General features: G+C 38.2%; 1 protein-coding gene across 4 annotated transcripts in view; it reads right to left on the minus strand.

The window, feature by feature from the left end:
* Positions 1–21,308, minus strand: part of SHANK2 (SH3 and multiple ankyrin repeat domains 2) — a 339,413-nt gene that overhangs the window by 145,470 nt on the left and 172,635 nt on the right. For all 4 annotated transcript variants that reach the window (XM_051776895.1, XM_051776897.1, XM_051776898.1 and 1 more), the window contains one exon: positions 4,195–4,270. In XM_051776895.1, the coding sequence (XP_051632855.1) occupies positions 4,195–4,270 (76 nt within the window). The remainder of the gene's footprint in view (positions 1–4,194; positions 4,271–21,308) is intronic.

Raw genomic sequence — 21,308 nt, forward strand, 5'->3', positions numbered from 1 at the left:
AGAAGGCACAGAATAGCCAGAAAACCTTATATTTATGTGCATGTTTCATGATTGCATTGAAGTCGGCATTTGGTTCTGCAATTGACTTCTGCTATTTCCCTGTTCTGGTGGGGGTGGGAGGGAGATGGTGCAATTAATGCAGTAGGAAAAGTTTCCACTGCCGTGTTCTAAAGTTTCCAAATTCATGGAGGCAACTGGATCATGTTTTCCAGCAAATCAAGTTTGTCATTTTTACCTAGTACCAAAATGGCTCATATTATTTATGTCTGTTATCACTGTGTAATCAGTCACATCACATTTAAAAAGGTGCTAACATTTCACAATTGAAATTAAACACAAATTAATTCCACATATTTTAATTTGATAACTTCATTTTGCCTCCTCTGATTTTCCTGACTGAACTATTCACTGTCCTATCTTGAGAGAATTAATCAATTCCCTCACTTCAGTTAAAAAGTAGATTAAAAAATTATCATTTCCAAAGGTTTACCTTATTTTTATTTTTTTAATAAATACAGACTTTGTTAAAAAATTTCAACATCCACTCTATGCCTTAGCAATATTTCTGTTATTAAACTGGAATCCAGCTTTGTTGAAGTAACTGATTTAAGGCCTACAAATAATTTTCTTTGAATTAAAAGTAGTCATGAACTTTAAATAGACTTCAAGAGTATTTATAATACTTTGGAAGCCTTTGCTAGGGAAAGAAGGAATCTTTGCCCATCCCACTTGCCACCTCAGCCTCCAGAGCTGCAGCCTGGGAAAAATATTTAGGGAATGTGTATTTACTCCTGTTTGTCCAACAAGAGCTCCTGTTAGCACAACAAACTTTACCTTCTCTCACATGTTGTCTTTGCAACAGAGCCTATCCTTCCATTCAGCATTTGTCCATCTGCATCAGATTAAAGGAAAATGATTGAACGTGATTATTTCTTACAAGATTTTAATAAAATAGTAAAGAAATCCATGTAAATAGAAGCAGTAACAGCAGCAAGAGGCATCACTTTTGCATAACAGGATTAATGTCTGCCATCAGCAGTTAAAGCAGATAATAAATTGGACCTGGGAGATTCAAATATTATATTTGTGTGATATTTAATGACTATTTGCACTGGCAAGCAAGTCTCACCGCCTTTCTCCCTCTTAGTAAGTATCCTACCCATTTTCCTGAAGTTAATGTATGGATAACCGATCTCTTATGCAAAGCTGGAATAGGGTTTAATGAACCTCCATTACTCAAGCTGCACATTTTCCTAAAGATGAAAAATGCCATGTACAATGTATTTTCCTGCATGTGAATAAGCCCATTAATACAGATTTCTGAACAGAGTGTTTCTACTCAGCAATTTTTTGCCCTTTGGGAGGGAGAAAGAAAAAAAGAAAGGAGCAGGCACTTCCCTTCACTCCCCCACATCATCTCCAGAAAGGAACTGGATCAGCTTTGTTAATACTTTGGATTCAGAGCTGTTCTCAGCACATAGGCAACAATGGCCTTCTGACAAATGTTTATTAAACCTGAGCTGCCAGCCTTAAATCTGTTTTACTGTATTTTCCCCCTACTTTGATGGGAAATGATAACAAAGTCATCAAAGCAGTACAAATACCAAGAATGCTGTTAGTTTGACACCTTGTTTGCCTCTTAATAACTCCCCTCCCTGAAGAAGCCCATGTGAAGAATTAAATCTCTACATACTCACAAGACATACTAATCTCCAACCAGATTCTGAAATGCAAATTCTTTTTCCTCAGCAGCAACACATAAGCACCAGGAAAATTACCATTTAGGATGCACAAAAAGCTGATCTGAAGCCTCAGTCAAGTATCTGAGACAAAACTTTGAGTGCTGCTGCAGTTTTAGGACAGAGAGTCCTCAAACTCTCTTTTTTTTGTGTGTAAGAAAAAAGTATCAGACTAGCATTCACTTTGTAAAGGATGCAAAAGGAAGTCTAAATTTCACCACAGTGTAAGTTCTCTGTAAATGCCTAATTACAATGACTTGTTAAATCCACTTCAGAGGAACAAGTGTTTTTGTTTCCAGCAATTAATTAGTTTTGGAAACTAAGACTCTCAAACCAATTTTTATATTTTTTCTAGTGTTACTTGATAAACATTCTAGATTATCACACTTTTCTCTGTTTAAAAGTGTGTTAAGCAAGTCTACCTTTCCACTGTATTTCTTGGAATCTCCCATTAATTTTACCCTCTCCTACCTTTCCCTCTCAATTTCCGCTTTTACCCTTCAAAATGGATCCACTGTGTTTTGGATTCTCTGTGGAACTCAGGATGAGTTTTCATCAAAGCCTTGCTTTACTCACAGTGTGCCGGGAGACCTCTGTTGCTTTCCCTCTCACTGCTCAGACAATTAAAAAATATCAATGCCAGAATCAGGAACAATTGCAGACACGTTTCATAAATAATTTATCAATAATAAGGCTGTACAAAACCTCATTTTTTTCTGATAAACTTTCCTTCTCAGCTGTAGTCCTGAATCAAGTAATGTGAATTTTTTGAGAGTTTTACTGTTGCACTACATAAACCTTAAGGAAAAAAAAAAAAAACAACCACTTTTCCCCCAAACACCTCACACACTTACTATGACTTCCCAAAAGCAGAGTGTGATCCATTCATCCCTAACAGTTCACAGGTTAAAAATACTTGAGCACCACTGAGATGAGGTTCAAGCCCTTGGTTTGAATTTGGGTTTTGGTCTCCTGCTTTCAAAACGACCTCTGTAACCACCATTTCAGATGACATTATTCTCTCCCAAGAATGGACCTGAATTTTCTTGGTAAAAGGACAACAAAAAATCCAAATGCTTTAGAATCAACAGCTCCCTCCCTCCAAAAACAAAAAGACAGGAAGGTTTTGATGGAAATGACATTTTCTAATGAAAAAATTCTGTTGTTAGAAAGTAGCAGGAGGTTTCCAAGTGGAATTATTTGGTACCTCTGAGGCAACACGCTGCAGCCACAGCTTCTACTTGTGCAGATACAACCCTATCCATTAACACTGAAACACAGGGACAAGGCTGTGAATTTTATAGAATAATGATCCCTCAAAGAATCTTGCAAGAAGTCAACTCTGCTGTTACTTATTTCACAGTACAGGCTACCAGCTCTTGACAACTTTATCATTATTAGACTCTCCAGTCAATCACTTCGTGTCCAGCAGTGCAAAGCTTCGGGAACTCCCCCTCCCATCATTTCACCAAACCTTCCCTCTCCGGCCAACATCGCAAAACTCAATCAAATCACAACTCAAGGAATTACAGATTTATGTGTTTTTCAAATATTTTTCGGGACATCTTGGGTATCCAAACTACTTCAGCAAACCTGAATGCCCTCCTCTCTCCCCAGATTATTCAACTGGCATAAAAACTACACATGATCCTCAGAACAAGAATTAAGACCACCTAATAAACCCAGCAGTTACCACATTTTCTTTCTTTTTTTTTCTTTGAATATTGTGCCACCATTGCTTTGCACATTTCAGAATTCTTCTACAATAAAGATGCTTTTCTTGAAAACAAAAAAAAACCCAAGCTGTAATTGGACAATCAAGAGAGAACCATAAGGATTCCAGTATGCCACCAAAATTTTCCCAAGAAGACATCAACAGCTAACTGAAGTTCTGTGTTTTAAAAATCATCCTATCTACAAGGATGTCCTGGATGTCCAAGGTATATGTGTGGGGGAGAAGAACCTGCTTAAAAATTATGAATTCTCAGCAGAAACTGCAAATAAATTACCTAATTTCTAAATGCCTCATTTCTAGCAGTTTCAGGTCTACTTAGATTGTAAAGATATGTTCAGAACAACAAATGACAACATTTTATTTTGGTTTCCTTGTCAGCCAGAACAGATAAAATGTTTGATCTTGTGAAGAATCCAACAACTTAAGTGGTCCTCGACTGTAGAAACAGCTGGCACTGCTTCTGTGAAAGGCTGATCTCTCTCATCACTCATGAAACAAAACAGTGACACATTAATTCACTATGCACTATTATTGCAGACCCATCCCATATGAACAAAGTAAGCTGTTATAAAACCCAATTTTGATGTAGAATGATATCCTAAAAAGCTCTGTTTAATAACCTGTTTCCCTCTTTCCCTCCAAAATCTAAACCAAAAGTAACAATTAAATAAAACCCAGGAAGGTTTTGTAAAGACTGTGGCCAAAAGGAAAAATTCTTACCTTGAAGCATCAAAGCTGTCATAGGATCCAACTGTGTAGTGTCTAAACAGCTTCTTTGTTCTATCTGTTCGTGTTTCTGCACAAAGAAAAGAGAATTTTAATACTCCAGTATTTCTTTGTCAAGTGCTGAAGTATTTGTTTACATTCCCCTGCAGTGAATTAATGTGGTTTCAAGGCATTTTGAAAAAAATTTTGACCTTGGAGATGATTTTTTAACATATCACACATATCAAGTGAATAAGGAGAACTTCTTGTAGGTAATTTATCCTGTCATTCAAAAGTTTTAAAGTTCCACTCATATTCTCAGAGGCAAAACATTTTAGGACCAATATTTGGTTCTTTTATAGTTCCGGCTAAAAGGCAAAGTATAAGAAGAAAGGGCAGGGCAAGGGCAAGGGCAGGAAAGGGGCAGGGCAGGGCAGAGAAGGGCAGGGAAGGGCAGGGAAGGGCAGGGAAGAGAAAGGGAAGGGGAAGGGGAAGGGGAAGGGGAAGGGGAACGGGAACGGGAACGGGAACGGGAAGGTTTGGGAAGGGAAGGTTTGGGAAGGTTTGGGAAGGGAAGGTTTGGGAAGGGAAGGTTTGGAAAGGGAAGGTTTGGGAAGGGAAGGGAAGGTTTGGGAAGGGAAGGTTTGGGAAGGTTTGGGAAGGGAAGGGAAGGTTTGGGAAGGTTTGGGAAGGGAAGGTTTGGGAACGGGAACGTTTGGGAAGGGAAGGGAAGGTTTGGGAAGGGAAGGTTTGGGAAGGGAAGGTTTGGGAAGGGAAGGTTTGGGAAGGGAAGGTTTGGGAAGGGAAGGTTTGGGAAGGTTTGGGAAGGGAAGGTTTGGGAAGGGAAGGGAAGGGAAGGGAAGAAAAAAGAAAAAAGAAAAAAGAAAAAAGAAAAAAGAAAAAAGAAAAAAGAAAAAAGAAAAAAGAAAAAAGAAAAAAGAAAAAAGAAAAAAGAAAAAAGAAAAAAGAAAAAGAAAAAAGAAAAAAGAAAAAAGTTCGGAAAAGTTGGAAAAGTAGCCAAAATAGAAAAATCAATTTTTTTTTGGCTAAGCACAGGTTGGTCTTCCAATGCAATCGCATTAAGTTTGGCTAAGAGACATCAAAAATCACATGGAAAAGTCACTGGTTTAGCTTGTGACCCTGAAATTCTCATCTGCACAGCTGATGAACTTTCCATGGAAGGACAGCCTGAGTCCATCCAAACAGATTTTATTAGTTCTCCAAGGCAGACAGAGCCCTCAAGGTGCACCATCTCTGTTTCACAGCTTTTAAGGATGTTACAAATTACTGTGAGAGGTAGTGCTGTCAGATGACCAAGTCTGCAGAGGGAAAAAGTACATCAGGGCAGGGTAACAGGCTTTAAACACAGCCAAGGAGCATTTTGCAGAAGCAAGAACTGGGAGGCAGATTTGGGGTGGACAAAATGCATCTTTTTTTGCTTTAACCAGTGCAGCTGACACACAACTGGATAATGCCCCCAGAAGGACTTAAATACAATATATACATAACACAAAGAAATTATGACTGAAAAAGTTACAGCTGCCTAAAAGTGTAAGCAAGTTATTTCTTCACAAGACTACAAGTAAAGAAGTGCTAAGAAAAAGCAGAAATATTTACATTTATATGAATTTCAGGGAGACCAGACAGCCTCTTTCCTACAGGGTGGCCAAAGAAAGAGAAAATTCCTATTATAGTATGAATCCTACTTGGTAGTTTTGTACAGACTTATTTTGTCCCTTTCTCACTCACCTACAACCTATAATTTCTGCCAAAGAGGCCTTTTCTTTACCTGAGGTTCCAGCTCCTGCTGCCCTTATTCCCTGTCTTTCTGGGGCACCCAAAAGGACACAACTTGCTCCAGGACTCCCCAGGCATGTCCCTAAACACAACCAAAGCTCAGTCAGCCTGGAGCTGCAGGGCTGGAGGACACCACCCTGCTTTTCATGGAACAAGAGCTGTAAGTGCATGAGCAGCAATGGTACCCAAGGCTAGAGGACAGATGCTCACAGAGATTTGGCTCTGAAGCATCTGACTGTATGACTGTAACTCCTAATGTGCTGTGAGGGGTTCAGGAAATCTTACATGTCATGCCTCTGTTGGTAAGTTTACAAGTTTAGCTTCAAAATCCAATGCCCTGCAGTGACATGCAATAAAGTGATCTGAAGGAATTGCAGTTTATTGAGCAACATTCTCATACTATTGTAAAAATCAGAGACATAACCGGAAGAAACACAGAAAAATATAAACCTGGATTCCACTTAGAGCGTTCCCCTGACTCGTTTTCAGAAGTCCCTTATAAATGATTAAAAGAAATAAAGTATGATGAATATTTTGTAAATCTTCAAGCCACTGCTTGAGCCTTAAGGAGCCAGATGTTTCTCCTGTAGAAACTGGTTTCTATAGCACGATATTCCAGTGCTATTAAGGAATACAAAGTGGGTGGGAGGAGCGGAAAGATAGCTTTGTTCAGCTCCTCAGTATTGCAGAGCCACCATCCTTCAGCTGCAGCTTGTACCTGCTCGCCATTTCCCATCCTTTTACTTTCCCCCACTTCTTTGTGTGCAATCATATTCTCTGGGATCATCTGGGAAACCATTAGCCTTCCAAACCCCTGAATTGCAGGCTAAGTGGTGTGTTTCCCAGGTTGCTCTCTACTTACTGTCTTTCCCTAACCTCTGACTCAGATTTCAGACTGTCCTATTACACAGCGTAAGTACTGACAGCCAAAAGCTGGGGGAAGGACCAGGAATCTGCCATCATAATGAACAGGATACTGAAAAACTAGAAAGATTCCAGTCTCTAACTTGACAAAAGAATACTAAGAACCTACAGGCAACTGCCTAATAACTGCTTTTCTGATTTCAAGACATATATAGCATAATAACACTATTTAAGTATATGAGCATCAAAGGGTTAGTTCCAGCTTTCACTGGACTTTTTGCCATTTTTATGTCTCAGATTTTCTGAAGGCCATCACTCTGAGAGCTTCACAACAAATTAGGACCATCCAAGACTAATAACGCTACCATCATTTGAGAAGTCTTTACTTACAGAATCCTTTGAGGATTTCTTTTTAAACTTGGTTAAGACCAGCAAGAAGATGTGAACAGGAAGATCTAGAAAACCATTACTAAGCAGTGTATTACTGCATTCCTACTGAGAAGAACATCTGTCACCACAGATGAAAAGCTGTTGCATCAAATTGGATCAGTTCAAAAGTTTTTCTAGAATGCAGAACACAATACCAGGGTTTGCAAAAATGGTGCAGTTTCCTCTACACTGACAGAAAGGATTAGTGTATAATTTGAAATTATTATTGTTAGTGTATTATTTGAAATTTCTAGATTTCTTGAGAAGGCCACATTTTACCAGAAACAACACGATTGGATTTTTTCCTAATATCTACATCTGGTTAGAAAACTTTGTCTCTACAGACCTTCAGCCATCTCTAGGTTTCACCAATAGGATATTCCTGTGCAGGAAGTGTCAGGGTAAAAGTTATAGCCAACGACCCAGTTCTCACAGTACTGCAATGCTGTATACAGAGTAAAAACCATGTATGTGAAACACTCCTCAGTTTCTCCTAAAAGAAGAATGCAAAACAAACAAAAACCTCAAACAAACAAACAAAAAACCCCAAAACAAAATCAGGGGAAAACAACCAAACAAGTAAACCAAAAACAACCCCAAGATGACACCAAACAAACAAGCTAAGAGGTTTTATTCTCATCAGTTAATATGCCATCCAGGAGCAATGTAAGTCTCGATATGATGAAAGCCATAAAAGAGTCTGCAAGGAACATGGCAATTTTTTCCTGGTCTGTTTTCCACTGAAGCCAATAGAGCTGCAGCAGAAATAAACTGTGGGCACTGTGCAACAGTGGCAACACAAATAATAAAACTCCAGCTGTTCCTTTATTAGCATCATTTATTGTTGCAGACACTTCAGCAAGCAACAGGCTCACACCCTGCCCTTGCAAAATGTAATTTAAAGGGTTCAAAGAAAAGTGAACATCAAGAAGGTGTAGTAGGAAAACATTTCTTCCTTTTCCACCTTATAAGAGGTGAGGGCTTTCCTCGACCTACAAATGCATATAGGACTTTGTGCAGCTTCACTGTGTTCATCTCAAAACTGACCACAGGACTCCAACAGTGCTTGCAGACATCAAAAGCTGCAAAAATCACTGACATGGAAAGCAAGAAATAAAATTTGGACTCTAATCCACACAGACAGACAAGCCCACTCTTGCTCTATTTCTTCAGGGATTAACACATAACTATTGTGGGGATGTTACAGCCTGATTACCACATTGACTCTGCTGTTTGTAGTATATTGCTTACATATTTGATATTGTTTGGAAAATTAAAAAACTAAGGGGGGAAAATCCCAAAGCAACTGTCTTCTTTCCTTTTCCCCTCCCTGCTGCTCCTCACAGGGCATTTCAGTGCCGTGTTTCCAAGGAAACTGCACAGGGATGCTCTGCCAGTGGAGATGTTGTCAGAGGCTTGCCAGCACTCTAGGAACGGTTTAGAGTGATCCATAGGATGAACAAAGGAAGTAAAAGAGTAACAGCATAATTTAAGTGTGATACTGGAGAGAAAACAGGGAGCAGCAAGTCCCCTCCAAATATCCCTGACGGGGAAAGTCAGATTATGCTGCTGGTCTGAGTGTTGCACTTGTTATGCTGGCAGAATTTCAGAAGTGGTTTCAGACTGTTCTAAGCCACTTTCCAGCAAGAAAAAAAATAGGTCTGTACACTAGGAAATGCTTTTGAAACCCTAAACACAGTAAAAAAACTAAATTCAAAAAGTCAAAGCCAGAATCATTCCCTTTGCTCTTCAGTTGGGCACAGTAAATTCAGCATTTTATCACCATCCCAAAACATGCAGCTTTTTTTTCTTCCCTCTTTCCCACTGACAGCTCTGAGACATGTTTCATTAAAAGATAGTTACAGATGTTCTTTGATAAAACAGGTTTAGGTACAGCACTCTGCAACACCCAGCAATGACAGAGGTTAAGACTTTCACTACACAACTTCTCCTTCCTGTGGGAAAAATGCTTTTCCCAACCATTTATGTTGAGAACTATTATTCAGGAATTATTCAAACCTGAAGAAAGCAGCCTAAAAGTCTTTTTTACTACTAGGTACAACAGATAATACAGAAACTTAAAAGAAGTTCATAATTCACTTGTGCACTTGTGCTGGCCATTATTTAAATATTTGTTTGCAACAAGACAGTGTCCCTATGTTATGCGTTTTTCCTAAAATTGACCCCAATTTGACTCTAAGAAAAAGTATTTGGGATTGAAAACATCACTAAGAAGATATATTTTTCTACCCCAAGTATATTCAAAATATTGTATATTCTACAATATCACTACTGTAGAAGAAGTAACAAACAAAAAGAGGCAATAAGATGTATTAGCAAAACTATATCTCAAAAAAACTAACTTAAAGTGCGTGTTCTTACCCCAAAACTTGCTTTGTGCCTGCTTTTTTTCCATCTGTTAATAAACTAAGTACATCATTGCTTACAAATTAAAGCCCAATGTGTTACTAAGAACTCACAGCATAAAAAAAGCTTTGCAAACCTTTGATTTAAATGAGAATATAATATATTGTACATGTAAAATGATATGTTAAGGAAACAAACATCTCATTTAGGAAGTCAGAAGCTTTTTGTCCCTGAAACTCACCCTACTCTTTCCTTTGAGTGTTGTAAGTATAACTTTCAGATCTTTAGGGATTTAAATCATTGCTAGTTCAGTGTGTATTTTGTTTTTGAGTAATAAGTGATGTTCATGATAAGAAATACACTATAAACTTTGCTCCAGAAAATGATCAAATTAAAAATAATCTTCATACCAGATACTGTGAAGTCTCAATAAGCTATTTCACTTATTCCCTTTCCCCCTTAGAAAATGGAGATTCATCAAAACTGAGTTTTTTATTAAATATGGTATATTGAAATAATGATGTGAGAATTTTTTTCAGGCCTATGATACAATTTTTAACATTATATTGAAGATTTCTTTATTTGAGCAGGCATTTGAACCATAGAAATGATGAAGTTCAGGGATCCTCCAAATCAAGCAAAGTTGGACCAAGGATTCTAAAAAGTGTACAAAAAATGTAAATATAGGTTGAAGAAATATAAATGGAAATTTTCTCTATTAACTGTTTGATCACATTGATGCTTCATTTGAAATGATAAACCATGAGGATCAGGAAAAAAGAAATACATGATGAAGGCATTATAAATGGTAAACTAATAAAAACCTTTAATTCATAGTTCACTTTCTTCTTATAAGGTTGTAGATGAATTTTTTTTTTAAACCCCAGTGTTCAGTTGACATGGTGTTCTCAAGTAATTTTTCTTTCAGTTAAAGATGGGAAATAGCAAATCTTATACGGTTTTTGAAGTTTTTCAGATTTGAGAACAGGCATAAAAATGTCTCAAGGACAACGCCTTGACTGGAATAGCAAATCCTTGAATGTTCTCCTGCCTTTCTTTTCTTTTTTTTTCTTTTTTCCCCTTTACTAAACCCTTTTTCCAAAAAAGAAAGGAAGACTGATGTTCATTCCCTCCTGCATCCTTAGAGAAAGATTAGCTGGAATACAGTGAATTAGCTTACCCACAAAGGATGCTGAAAAGGCTGATGAATGTAGTGAATCAGCAATTTTGTTTGGAAGAGAAACCTTAATAACTGAAATATGGGAGTTGGATCTACTGGAGAAGCAGTTATGGAAGAACAGAGATTTTCAATGTCATTAGTTTTCCCTTTAATTTAACAAAAAGTTCATTTATACCTCAAAAAAACTCCAGTAAGCAGTTGTGGAAACATTTTCTTAACACTGAATAAGGCATCCAGAGTTCAAAAGGGAAAATTAATGTTCTTTTAACAAATTTATCAGCTATTTCTACAATTCTTTGGTTCTGTAGCTCTTCCCTCATTTGCAGAACATTTTCAAAATGTGGGAATGGTCACTTGACCTTTCTCTAAGTTCTCCTGCTGTGTTTCTGAAGGTTTTCAGTCCCTCTGCCCCTTATTTCCAACCCATATGCGGCAGAACAGTGAATCAGCGCAGTGCTGATGCTACCAGGCAGTTTTGTGTTCATGGTCTCAGTTGATAGAGAGAATTAAACTCCTCAGTGTCTGCTACAGACACAGACACAGCTCTGAGTGATGTCAGCAAAGCAAAGTACTTGGGAGAGGAAGGATTTTTTCCCCTCTTTGCTTTAAGATTTATTTTACAGAGTTTGTTGCTTGTAAAGAGCTGGATGTTGACCTGGGTTGGTAACACACCTCAGATTTTCCAGCAACTGAGCGTGGCCTTGGTCTATTTGCACATAATTTGATCATTGCTGAAACACGCAGTTTTTGCAAAACTAGGCCAAAATAAAGCAACTTCAATGCCTTTTGCTTTACTCTTTATTGGAGATCAACGGTCTGCTTCATAAAAACCAGTTCTCAGTGCTGATCCCAAATTGCTCCTGCACACATAAAGGCATCTAGTTTTTCAGATTTAAGCAGAAAAAGAAGTATTGACGTGTTGCCTGCTGACAAGATCATCTGTTGCAAATACGACTAATCCTGAAGGTCAGGGAGGCTTGTTCAGCTACAAAGCTCAGGTGGTGAGATGTTCCAGTTCTTTAGAACTGACTTGTGGTACAAAAGTTTTTAATCATGACACCTTATTTCATATTTTTCATCTTTCCAGCAAATATTGCAAGTATTTCCTACAAATACCAGTGTTCTTACAGGTAACAGCAGCATAATCCAAAATGATGCCATGTAGCAATGGGCAGGAGTGAGGTGAAACTTGGATTAATAGTTTGCTTAATTGTGGGATTTTATTTTTCACACTAAGTAGGTGTTAATTTTGCAGCCCCCAACTTCTGCACATGCTAAACTTTACATAAACAGTAACTTCCAACATTTCAGTCAATGTCAACCACTTTAAGTCAAGAATACATATCTGTGAGCAGCAAGATCCATCTAAAGTCCCAAACTACACTACACTACACTACAAACAAGACAACAACATGCTTAGAGGTGGTAGCAAAGTTGAGAGAGAATTTGCAGGATTAATTGTTGGAATGTTAACACAGGGTTCAGATTATCCATATTTTTATTTATGGCCCTAAAGAGAAACAAACAAACACATAAACCTCAATCCCTCACCACCCACAAGGAAGAAGTCTGGTTTAACTCCACATCTAACCTAAAAACTTAAATAAAAAAAAAAATTAAAAAAAAAAAATCCAATGTTTTAAAATTTGACATTTCTCATTAATTTAATATTATTTTTCTTGTAGTTATCACTACTCTGTAAACTTCTAGCTGATTTTGTTAACAATGTTCAGTCACTTTGACTTAAATTTAGAGAAATTCCTTAAAAATTTTATGATGTAACTCCATTTTCTTCTGTGGTAGGAGCCCCTTGACACAGATTATTCCCATCTGAGACATGTTTATAACCACACAAAGGTAACCTTTGAAGAAGGTCATTGTGCACTCTAAGGTGGAAAGAACAGATGGAGAATTATTTTGGGCTGAGTAAGGAAAAACAGGCCCTGAAAAGCCATTCTTCTATCCCATTTCAAAAATCATTAATTTTCATGTACAGCAAGTTTCAACAAGAGTTATTATGGACTTTCATCATCAATGGTGATACAAATGTTTCCCCTCAATTTCCTCCCTTGCAGAAGCCTCATCCAACTCTAAATCTTTGTCATCTGCATTCAGGATCAATGATCTGTCAAATTCTCCCACTTCAATAATAGATAAAATTTGGAATACATAAGAAGTTGTCATATGCTGTGCATGGGAGAGACGTGGGAACTTTAAGGAACCTCAGGATCTTTTCCATCACAGGACTCCTTGATGTACACAGGGGTTTCAAAACTCTTTTTGCCAGGTTGGGACTCAGCTATCAAGTCAAACTGCTCCTAGTTCTCCTTTTCCTGCCATCAAACAGGCCCCTGCCTGCCCTGAGAGCCCAAGAGGAACACAAGAATAGCATTTGCAATGCTTTCTGTTCAATCAGCCACATGCAGCACTAGTCCCATGCACTGAGTTCAATGACCTGGAGTACTCAGTTCTCTCGGAATATTTCATGAACTGTAGTGACAGGACAAGGGAAAATGGCTTCAAACTGAAAGGGAGTAGGTTTAGATGTAATATTGGGAAGAAATTCTTTCCTGTGAGGGTGGTGAGGCCCTGGCACGGGTTGCCCAGAGAAGCTGTGGCTGCCCCATCCCTGGAAGTGTTGAGGGCCAGGGTGAATGAGGACCTGAGCAACCTGGGACAGTGGGAGGTGTCCCTGCCCATGACAGGGGGGTTGGAATGAGATGAACTTTAAGGTCTTTTCCAACCCAAGCCATTCTATGATTCTGTGAAAAATGTCCCAAAGAATAACTTCCTCACTCTGTCCTGCATTTCTTCTTAACTCTCTTCCAAATTCTTGCCAAAATTAACCACCCTACCATCAGGTAAAGATAATTTGCATACTTCAGGTATTTAAAAGATGAAGATCATTTACAAGCACAAGATAACACTAAATACAAATCAAACAAAAAAGCCAAAATTTAAGTCTTCACTCAGTATCTTTTTCTTCCTTTGCCTTGATTGTGCATATGGGCTTTACAGTCAAAATTTCACTGTGGATAAAACATTCCCCAAACCCAACAGGCATACAGAGAATTCCTTCATAAATTTTACTGCAACTGCCTCAGGATAATTTATAATTTAATATTATAACTTCAGTCAGAGCTGACATATAGCTGAGGGCAGAATGTTGCTAAGCAATGTTGTACCCAAGTTTACACGGGACCAGGGAGAAGAAGATGAGAGTGGAACAAGGAGATGCAGATATGTTCAGTTCCCTGTTCAACAGGGAAAAATTTCTGCCTTGCCACACTGTTGTGTTGAAAATATAACCCCAAAATACAACACAAAAAAACAACAGCAAAATTACTTAGAAACACCAGGTCACTTTTAAGGAAACAGGAGTACAAAACTTTATTGACTGAACTTGTGAGGCTTTATCAAAACACATAGATATGACTATATGTAGATATTATAATAAAACAAATAATATAATAGATATAAAAATACAAAAATCATATATAGATATAATTAGAGATCCTTTGTATTGATGACTCTTAAGTAACAAAGGTTTCAGAGTCACTAATTAGTTTCCAAAGAGGAACAGCTACCACATTTGAAATTACCATTTAACCACTAGTTCGAGAGCCTTCTGCTGGATAACCTACTCTGAGAACATCCTAATAATTAGGATGACTGCAGGATGAAAGGAGCCAAATCTGGAAATATTCCTACTTTTTAAAAAGTATGGAAGGTAGTTGCCCTTACAGCATTGTGTAGACACATAAGGGCAATTACTTTAAGAGAACACATTTGAAAATCTATGTTGCAACCTTAAACACTCCTGAAAATCAGACCAAATTGCTGAGAATGCTGAGAACTGAGTTTTCTTAAGAAAGCACTACAAATCAAATTATTAAAGAGATATTATGTTAGGCAGTGCATACTAAGATTTACCAGATATTGAGAAAAGCCATAGTAGTGTGCAAAGTTTTTAGAAGTACTTTTCCACATATTTTAGTGACTTTTACTGTCATTTAGTAGAGTTCACTATTTTATTTATATAAAACCTTTCCATTTCTGCCACCACCAGTTCAAAAATCAGTCAACCTTCTTTAAAGGTATACAAAAACCTGGCAAAATTAACTCCTTCCTTGGATCCTGACTTTTCAGTCACAGTTTCTAACCAGTTTGCTTAAGTTTTATGTGCATCTTCACAAAGAACATCCCAGACATTTCATTTCAAAATGCACTATTTTAACCACATTAAAAAAGTTGGAGCTTCTCAAGAAATGCACAATCTGACAAGTGTTCTAAATCTTTCTACAGAATGCTGCTGGCAACTATCTTTACTTTTTAGAGAACAGCTACAACAAAATCCCCAAATGGAGCTGACCACAACTGAGGGGTCTTATTTTCCACAAGTTTCAGGCTGAGGCTTAAAGCCCACGTCCTTTCAGCTCCACACTGTACCAAGAAGGGTTTTTTTCCCTGCTGCAGGTTTCCATGGAAATGCATCAGTCACTAATCTAAATAAGTGCAGATGAAGGACGCCTGAAAACCTCGAGCAATTACGCATGTCATTAGAGGCAGAGAAATGATTCAGCCCAGCTATTAGAAATGTGGCACAGCTATCACTTCTATATTTTGTTGCAGTGTTCTAAAAACAATGCTGCTTTATTTTTTTAAACCCACTCTTTTGCTGCCTATAAGAGGACAAAAAAAAAAAAAAAAAAGAAAAAGCGATAAAAATACTTCTCACGTAAAAAGCACACAATGAAGTCAGACCATATCACTTGCAAAGCACAAATGGAATTAATACCACACACTTGTTTTGTCGTGGTACCTGAAAATTTCTCTTTTCATTCCTGGTCAAAAATATTTCACTTTAATCATTTCAATGAGTAATAAGAAAAAGAATATTTTAATCTGCATTAAAGGGCTAATGAGCCTTAAAAAATGGGATGTAAATATAATTTCTGATTAATGCAATACTAAATATCCATGTGTAACCTCCATTTGTAACAATATCCATCCCTTTTGAGATACAGGTCAGGTATAGGTGGGCCTCTACTTATCACAGAGTTCTGTATCATTAAGGTCGGAAAAGTCCCCTAAGAACAAGTCCAACCATTCCCTCAGCACTGCCAACCCCACCACTAAACCATGTCCCCAAGTGCCACATCTACATGGCTTTTAAATATCTCCAGGGATGAGAACTCCACCACTTCCCTTGGGCAGCTGTTCCAGTGCCTGACTGCTATTTCAGTGAAGAAATTTTTCCTGATGTCCAGCCTGAACCTCCCCTGGAACAATTTGAGGCTGTTTCCTCTTGTTCTGTCCTTTGTTGCCTGGGAGCAGAGCCTGATCCCACCTGGCTCCACTCTCCTATCAGGGAGTTGGAGAGAGCAAGAAGGCCCCCCCTGAGCCTCCTTTTCTCCAGGATGAGCCCCCCGGGCTCCCTCAGCTGCTCCCTGTGACTTTCCCCAGTTCCATTCCTTCTCTGGACTCACTCATTCCCATAGCTGACACCAAGGAACCACTGGAAATAAAGTCCAATTAATTAGATTCAAATTCATAGGATGTAAATAAGAACACTGAAAGATCATACTAAACATCAGCCTGAATATATAGATTATCCTTTATGTTAGCTTTTAGATTGTTAGTTCTTACAATTACACTTAATGACTTTTCATTATCTGCTGAAGTCTTCAAAACAGGAGTAGAAAGTTGGTCTTCCTTCTCAAATCTGACAATCTTTTATCTTCACCTCAAGCCAGACCCTTTCAAGTTTCATGTTCTTACACTTAGTGGAATCTAGATGAAGAATTTATTTTTAAAGTGACAGTAAAATTCTTATCAAAGTTAAGATTTTAGACTTCTTCTATGACAGAAACTTAAGAAGTTTTATCTGTAACACACTTTGAAACCCTCAGGAAGTCCAATGGCATGAATGGATCACTAGAAAACTACGTGGCTTTAAAAAATGCAAGAGTAACTTGTCCAGTTCCTACCAAAATCCAGTTTCACTCCAGTGAAGCAAAGAGTGTATTATTATACACAAATTTGGAATAATATTTGAACATGTAATTCTAGGAATATAGGAGAATTGAAAAAAAATAAAATTTAATTTGAATAATGTCGTCAGGGTGAAATTGTCTAAATTTAAGTGAAAGTCATCACTGAAATGATCACAAGGAATAGTAACAGTCAAGCTTATTACTGCAGGTCAACATTCATAAAGTCACCATGACTTTTTAACTCTTCAGGGTATTTCTCTTCAGAACAGCTTTGTGATTTAGACAATGAGGTAACTGAGACACAGGGAGTGCAAACAGCATTCCAGAGACTCCAGCAAATGATAAAGGAAGGCAATAAACCTGTTTTAAAGGCATTCAACTGAAAAGGAACTTTAATTTTATACCTTAATAATAAAAATGTACTTTTGCTGATTGTTACAGAAATGTCAAAACATATTTCTAAGGTGTCCAAAGGTTACAGAAGGAATGGCAACATAAAATTGTTCTGATTTCCAGATGTTTTCTGTAAGTCTGAATGACTAATTCTTGGAAGCAAGTGAATGAATTCTCTTAAGACTTATATATTTTTGAAACTCCATTACATATCCTGCCTAATGCCTAGAAACTAATAAGAAAAAACTAATTATGTTGCATCTTTTTGCTTATGAGAATTTTAGTTATGAGATTTGTAAAATGCTACAACTGAAGAAGCCAAATAGTCTGGGTATATTACTCATGTGGAAAAATAAAATATCCAGGAATTGATTGACAAGAAGGGGTAGGGACAGTGTTATAGTCTGGCGGCCTGAGTCCCAGGGAAAGAGAAGTGCCCATCAGATGCAGCCCAAAAAGGGAAAAGCTGTAAGTAGAATCAGCCCTGGATCATAGGGAAATTCCTGGTCCCTCAGCTCTTTTTTACTGTGGCGCAAACCCAAAGGGACAAGTCAGTGCACTGGGCTGACACCTGGAGGGGCCAGAAGATTCCCGCAAAGCATTTAGGGCCAGGAGAGTTTTTCCCTACCAAAATAAAGAGGAAAATAACAGAGAGGTCATTTTGCAGAAAAGGTCTGTGGCAGATTTTGGAACGTTTAGGTTGTCCCACTAAATTCCTTAAAATGATCATCTCACTCCATGAAGATCAGCATGGCCAAGTCAGATATGGTAATGTACTTTCTGATCCCTTTCTAATAAAGAACGGTGTGAAACAAGGCTGCGTTCTCGCTCCAACCCTATTCACAATCTTTTTCAGCAGGATGCTCCAAAGGGCCAGGGCAGACGTCGATGATCAGGACGGTATCTACATTCGACACCGTACTGATGGAAGCCTTTTCAACCTAAGGCGACTGAAGGCAACACCAAGACCTTAAACCATCTTGTCCGGGAGCTGCTTTACGCTGATGACGCCGCCCTTGTCGCCCACACAGAAGTAGCTCTGCAGCGTTTAACATCCTGCTTTGCAGAGGCTGCTGAGTTCTTTGGGCTGGAAGTCAGCTTAAAGAAGACAGAAGTTCTCCACCAACCTGCACCTCAGGAAGCCTTCCCTCATCCCCATATCACCATTGGCCAGTCAGAGCTTAAATCAGTCCAGCAGTTTACTTACCTAGGTAGCCTCATCTCCTCAGATGGTAAGATTGATGGGGAGATAGACAACAGGTTAGCAAAGGCATATAGTGCTTTTGGAAAACTCTATAAAAGAGTGTGGCGAAATAAACACTTGAAGAAAAGCACCAAGATCAGTGTTTACAGAGCCATAGTGCTGTCTACTCTCTTGTATGGTTCCGAATCATGGGTCATCTACCGCCACCACCTGCATCTCCTAGAACGCTTCCATCAACGCTGCCTCCATTCAATCCTAAACATCTGCTGGTCAGATTATATGACCAATACATCTGTTCTAGAACAAGCAGCAGTCACAAGCATTGAGGCCATGTTGCTGAGAACACAGCTGTGATGGGCAGGGCACGTCTCCGGGATGAAGGACCAACCACCGCCTCCCTAAGATCTTGCTTTACGGTGAACTTGCCTCTGGCTGCCGCGAGAGAGGAGCTCCAAAGAAAAGATACAAGGACTCCCTGAAACAACATCTCAGCCTCAGCCACATTAATCATCTTAACTGGTCTACTCTGGCCTCAAATCGGGAGGCCTGGAGACACACCATCTATAATGCTGCCATTTCCTTTGAGAACACACGCAGGATCACTCTCGAGGAGAAAAGACAACACAGAAAGAATCGTATCCTGCTGAATACACCACCTAAGGAGTCTTTCTGCTGTGCCTTTTGCAATCAGATATGTCTATCTCGTATTGGTCTCATAAGCCAGCAGTGTGCCTGTAACAAACATGGATAGAGCCTTCCCAAATCTTCGTTTGCGAAGCCCGGCCATGAACCTGTGGTTGATGAGCCTCTCTAGAATCAGAATTTATTGCTTTCCCCTCATCTTAAAGAAAAATGATGTAAAAGGCTTGAACCTCCCAATCGAAGTGAAGGTCCCAAAACCACTTTCAAACCTGTAAATGTGAAAATATAGCCTTGACCTAATAAAAACTTTTCTATTGTGGACTTTATGACCTCTAATGTTTGAATGGAAATAGACAAAGAGAAGCAGAAGAGATTTGTAATTTGTGAACTTTTGTTTTGCAATGGTGTCTCCAACATGGGATGCACTTAATTGAGGTATGTACTTAGTAGGTTTTTTCCTTTCCAAAAATGTAATTGAGTGTATTAAACCAACCTGCATTAGCCATCTCTCTTTACTTGATAATCACACTCCCACCTTCTCACCCTGCTCCCTTTCTCTTTATCTCCTTCTCACACATAAATTGCATCTCAGCGTATTCAAACCTAATCCTCAGAGACCATGAAAATCTAATCCCCCAAATATATAATTCAAAAATCCCAGCTCATTATTTACCCTAATCCTGCACACAGACAGCACAAGGAATAATCACCTAGCAGTGATAATGATTTCCACAGCTTGAAGAGTTCTTTTGACACTCAGAATGATGCAACTGGTTAAACAATCATGCTTTAACACATCACTGTCTAATTACTCTTCTAGGGCACTACAAGTTATTGGCACACATCACAATCATTTTAGGAGAGAAAGGACAAATAAATGCTTTTAAATAATCTTCCTCCCCATCACACAACCTGAAGTTGACAACTTGTCACCTCAATGACATTATGATGTCAAAATTGTAAGATAATATTGGTGGAATGAAAAAGCCTAATCTAAAAATGGGTAACAGGGATAAAGCAGCTAAAGGGAGACTTGATATTGGCAGTATAGAATTTATAGTTAAATGTAGGTCCATCAGCTTTAAGTGCATTTTGTTTCAGGAAATAACTTGATCAATAATTCAGATTATTCACATGACCCCATAATTTTCCGCAAATGCTTGGACCTCTGTAGGATTCTTGTGGAAGCTATCACAGGTTCATAGTGATTTTCTTTCTTTTTTTTTTCTAGACCTGAATTCCTTATTCATCTTGTCTTGCAATCGTAAAAATCAATTGAGAGAATTCATGTGTTGACAGCACCAGCTCAGCTCCCCTGAGGTGTTTTCAGGACTGAGCAGCAGGTGCTCCTCCAAGAACTAAAGTGGGAATAACATTTATTTTTCAAAGCTTTTTCTCCAAAAAATGTCATAAACTGAAGTGCTGGTTGTACATATCAATTTCTAATGCTGTCTGTAGTTACAAAACACTTAAAATAGGTAGCAACTCAAACAATCTGCCTTCCATCCAGGGATATTCCAGGTAAAGCCAGTAATCCATCATTTCATGTTAGCGGTGTTTACTTTACTAAATACACTTCAAAGATCTGATTTTTTCCCCCCCAGATGTTGTGCTGAATGCCATCTGCTTTATTTCTGAAGGAATAAAAGCCATCATACATTTTGCTTTGAGATAAAGTGAAGCAGAATGGTCTTTACTTGGCCAAAAATAAAGGAATGAGGAGTCTCCTAAATACATAATTAGAGATTTAATGAAATGGACTTCTTTACCCAAAAAGTCATAAAAGTAGAAATTAGTTGGAGGAAAGAAAAGGCCTCATCAACTTTGTGGAAAGTACAAAACACAAAGGGAAGAAAAATCCTCTAACATATATATATATAGCATACACATAACTTGATTTATAAACAAAATACAATTGAAATGTATATTTACAATGGATATTGGGAAAATCCTGGAGGAGACTTAGTAGGCCAAAGTATTTCCTGTCTTACTTTGTTTCTATTTTAAAAAAATACACTTCTGAATCAATTTGATTTCCCTCTGTTATCACAGCTAATAAATACATTTCCAAAGTAAACTTCTATTGAAATTTTAATACTGGAATTTTAATCAAGCTGTCCTCCTCTAGAAGAGGCACTTACTGAAGACATTTTAGAAAACTAGCAAGTAGGCCTAAATGTTGGCATTTTCCACATCCAGAAGCAACATGAACCACTTGGAATAAGCACCAGCAATTAAAGATGATGAGATCTACTGT

Source organism: Manacus candei, unplaced genomic scaffold, assembly GCF_025592945.1.
Source record: "Manacus candei isolate 608988 ecotype Guabito, Panama unplaced genomic scaffold, ASM2559294v1 h1tg000009l, whole genome shotgun sequence".
NCBI classification, from domain to species: Eukaryota; Metazoa; Chordata; class Aves; order Passeriformes; family Pipridae; genus Manacus; species Manacus candei.